This window comes from Montipora capricornis, chromosome 3 (assembly GCF_036669925.1).
Source record: "Montipora capricornis isolate CH-2021 chromosome 3, ASM3666992v2, whole genome shotgun sequence".
Taxonomy (NCBI): domain Eukaryota; kingdom Metazoa; phylum Cnidaria; class Anthozoa; order Scleractinia; family Acroporidae; genus Montipora; species Montipora capricornis.
In genome coordinates this window covers 31,601,568-31,604,067 of record NC_090885.1, presented here as the reverse complement: position 1 = coordinate 31,604,067, position 2,500 = coordinate 31,601,568, and the positions used below count along the sequence as shown (strand labels likewise).

Here is a 2,500-nt window from a genome sequence, read left to right as displayed (position 1 = left end):
CAACTTATGATTGCGTGAGTAAGGCCGACGGAAAGCACATGGTTTCCATCTGGTGATTGCTCGAAAATGCCCCCAACTTAACTTACTTTCTTACTTACTTTCCCAAATCTAACTTCAAATGTGTACAGAAGTATGGAAACATACGAGGGACTCACCTTCAGAGTGTGTGAGAAAGGCCGAAGGAAAGCACATGGTTTGGGGTTTGGCGATTCCACCCGATGGTTGCTTGAAATGTTCCGAATCTTTCTAACTTTCTTACATTAACAGGGCGGTGGCAAACTAAAACTATTGGTTTCGTGGCTTTCTTCCCTTCGCTCAAATTTTCTGGATTCTGTTTTATTTCTGTAGCACACGTTTAAAAACTGTGGAGTTGGAACGAGATAGGCTGTCTCACGAAATCACCAAGGTGGGTGTGAGTTGACTCACAATACAACGATCTCAACAAGATTTATCACCCAAACGCGAGCTTTATAGTTCGCGAAATTGTGTCGAGGGCACCACAATTTTTACTTTTATTAATTTGGCGATTTACACTCCTTGCCATCCTAAGTAACCCAGCTTGTCTTCTTAAGATAGCATTTAGCTTTAGCTTTTAGGTGGAACAGAGACCAAGTTACGGACTTTAAAACATTTAAAAATCCATATAAACGTATCTTATTTTGAGGCAAACGAAGTGATTTTCACGTGACGTATTTCGTAATAGTAGGTCCATGATAGGATTTTCCAGTTGTCCCAAATCTGATAAAAATATTTAAGAGTATATGGTTTTCGGGGACGCAGCCTCAAAATTAGAGACGTTTGTATGGATTTTTAACTATGTTTTAAAGTCCGTAACTTGGTCTCTGTTCTACCTAAAAGCAGCAAACTTGGACAGATGGCCAATCTCAATGTTATCTTTCATGTGATGGTGTCAATTTATCGATTAGTTTAAATCTGTTACTACCTAAGCTCCCTGCGCAATTCCGGGATGGCCTTTTGCCTTCCTATTTCTATGGTAACCCATTATGTAACAATAATTATTGCATCCTGTTAATAAGTGATGTTACGTAAAACAGTGTTGTAGAGTTAGTTCTTCTAAGAGACTGTCTTTATTTTTAAATTTGTTCAATGCCCAAACAATGTATTATTTCTCTTTTTTCAGCTACGAAAAGAACTCGAGGCGTTCGACCCGGCGTTTTTTGAAGAGATCGAAGATTTGAAGTTCAATTATCAAAAGTCTGTTGAGAGAAATGTGTTGTACGAACGACAGCTGCGGCAGCTGTCTCGACAATTTGGTGTGGACGTCAATATACCAACAGAAGATTAGAGGAAAATTAAAGGGAAGAACTTTCGTTTTGCAGAACACAACACGACAGAGAATTGGTTACCATTAGTACGTTTGTTCTTCTGATTCCCTCTTGTGGCTTTCTTTTCCGGTTATTACATGTAAATCGATGGCAGTTTCATGGATTTGTTAATACACTTATCTGCATGTTTATCATCAAAATACTCCAGTTTCCTTGTTAAGTTGTCGATTGAGTCTCTCCACGGTGCTCAAGCATTGCTTCAACGAAGGATTCCATTACGATTGTAATCATACGGAGAATACTAGTATTCAGAACCAAAGGATCCTTTCATCAATTAATAAGCGAAATGTAAATATGTATTTTAATTAATTGAAATAAATTATTTATATTGTAGTTTTTTCCTAAAAATGTTAGACTTTTATAAACAAAGAATTCTCCTTTGAATGCCTTTTTTTGGCAATATTGACTCGTTTCTTGTCTTGAAGTAAATAGGTATTTTTCGTGTCTTGTAACCTCTAATTTGAAGTAAAGAGAAACACTTCGTGAACAAATGTGCTGGGGAAATTGGAGGTGGAAATGGAGGTTTTACCAAACGAAAGTGCCATTACCCTGCCAACAGTTGGTTTCTCCTACGCTTCCCGAGAGAGAAACCACTGCGAGCAACTGTTAGTTTCTTTGTGTGAGCCGCCGTCCAGCTCCAAGGGCGGATAAATTAAATTTGAACCAGTAAAACGAGTTAGTAAACTTGTTTTGGCGCTTGCGCGTGCGTTCGGTTACGTAACTGCTGCGTTTGGGCGAGCCTGCTGTGTAGTGATTCCCCGCGAAATAAGACGAAGTGATGTTAAATATATCACGTGGGGTGTTACGTACTTCGCACATGCTCGATAGAAAATCAAACGGTTGCGAAAAAAAAAATCAAAACTGCGATAGGTCTTATTAAAGACCCAGTATTTACCATTAGGCATTGCGTGCTTGCTACCATTGGTGGCCATTTGATGTTGAGAAATCGGGAAGGTAGTTGTGGTCTGTGAAATCCCTTTGCATCGATTATGCAAATCGAGGTGAGACGAAGGTAGGTGAATTTGATTTCCACGAAAACGTGTTTGTTTACGGCTACTCGAATTACATGGTCTAATTCAAGTTTGTATTTTATCCGTATAGGAGGCCCAAATGAGCCAATTCTTGGCATAATGAACGTAGAGTGATAAAGCTTT

At 38.9% G+C, this 2,500-nt stretch overlaps 1 protein-coding gene across 1 annotated transcript in view; it reads left to right on the top strand.

Annotated features, from left to right (window-relative positions):
• Positions 1–1,829, top strand: part of LOC138042919 (centrosomal protein of 290 kDa-like) — a 91,942-nt gene extending 90,113 nt beyond the window's left edge. Inside the window, 2 exon segments of the mRNA XM_068888984.1 lie at positions 349–406; positions 1,142–1,829. Of these exon segments, the coding sequence (XP_068745085.1) occupies positions 349–406; positions 1,142–1,306 (223 nt within the window). The 3' untranslated portion in view covers positions 1,307–1,829.
• Positions 1,830–2,500: the final 671 nt, after the last annotated feature.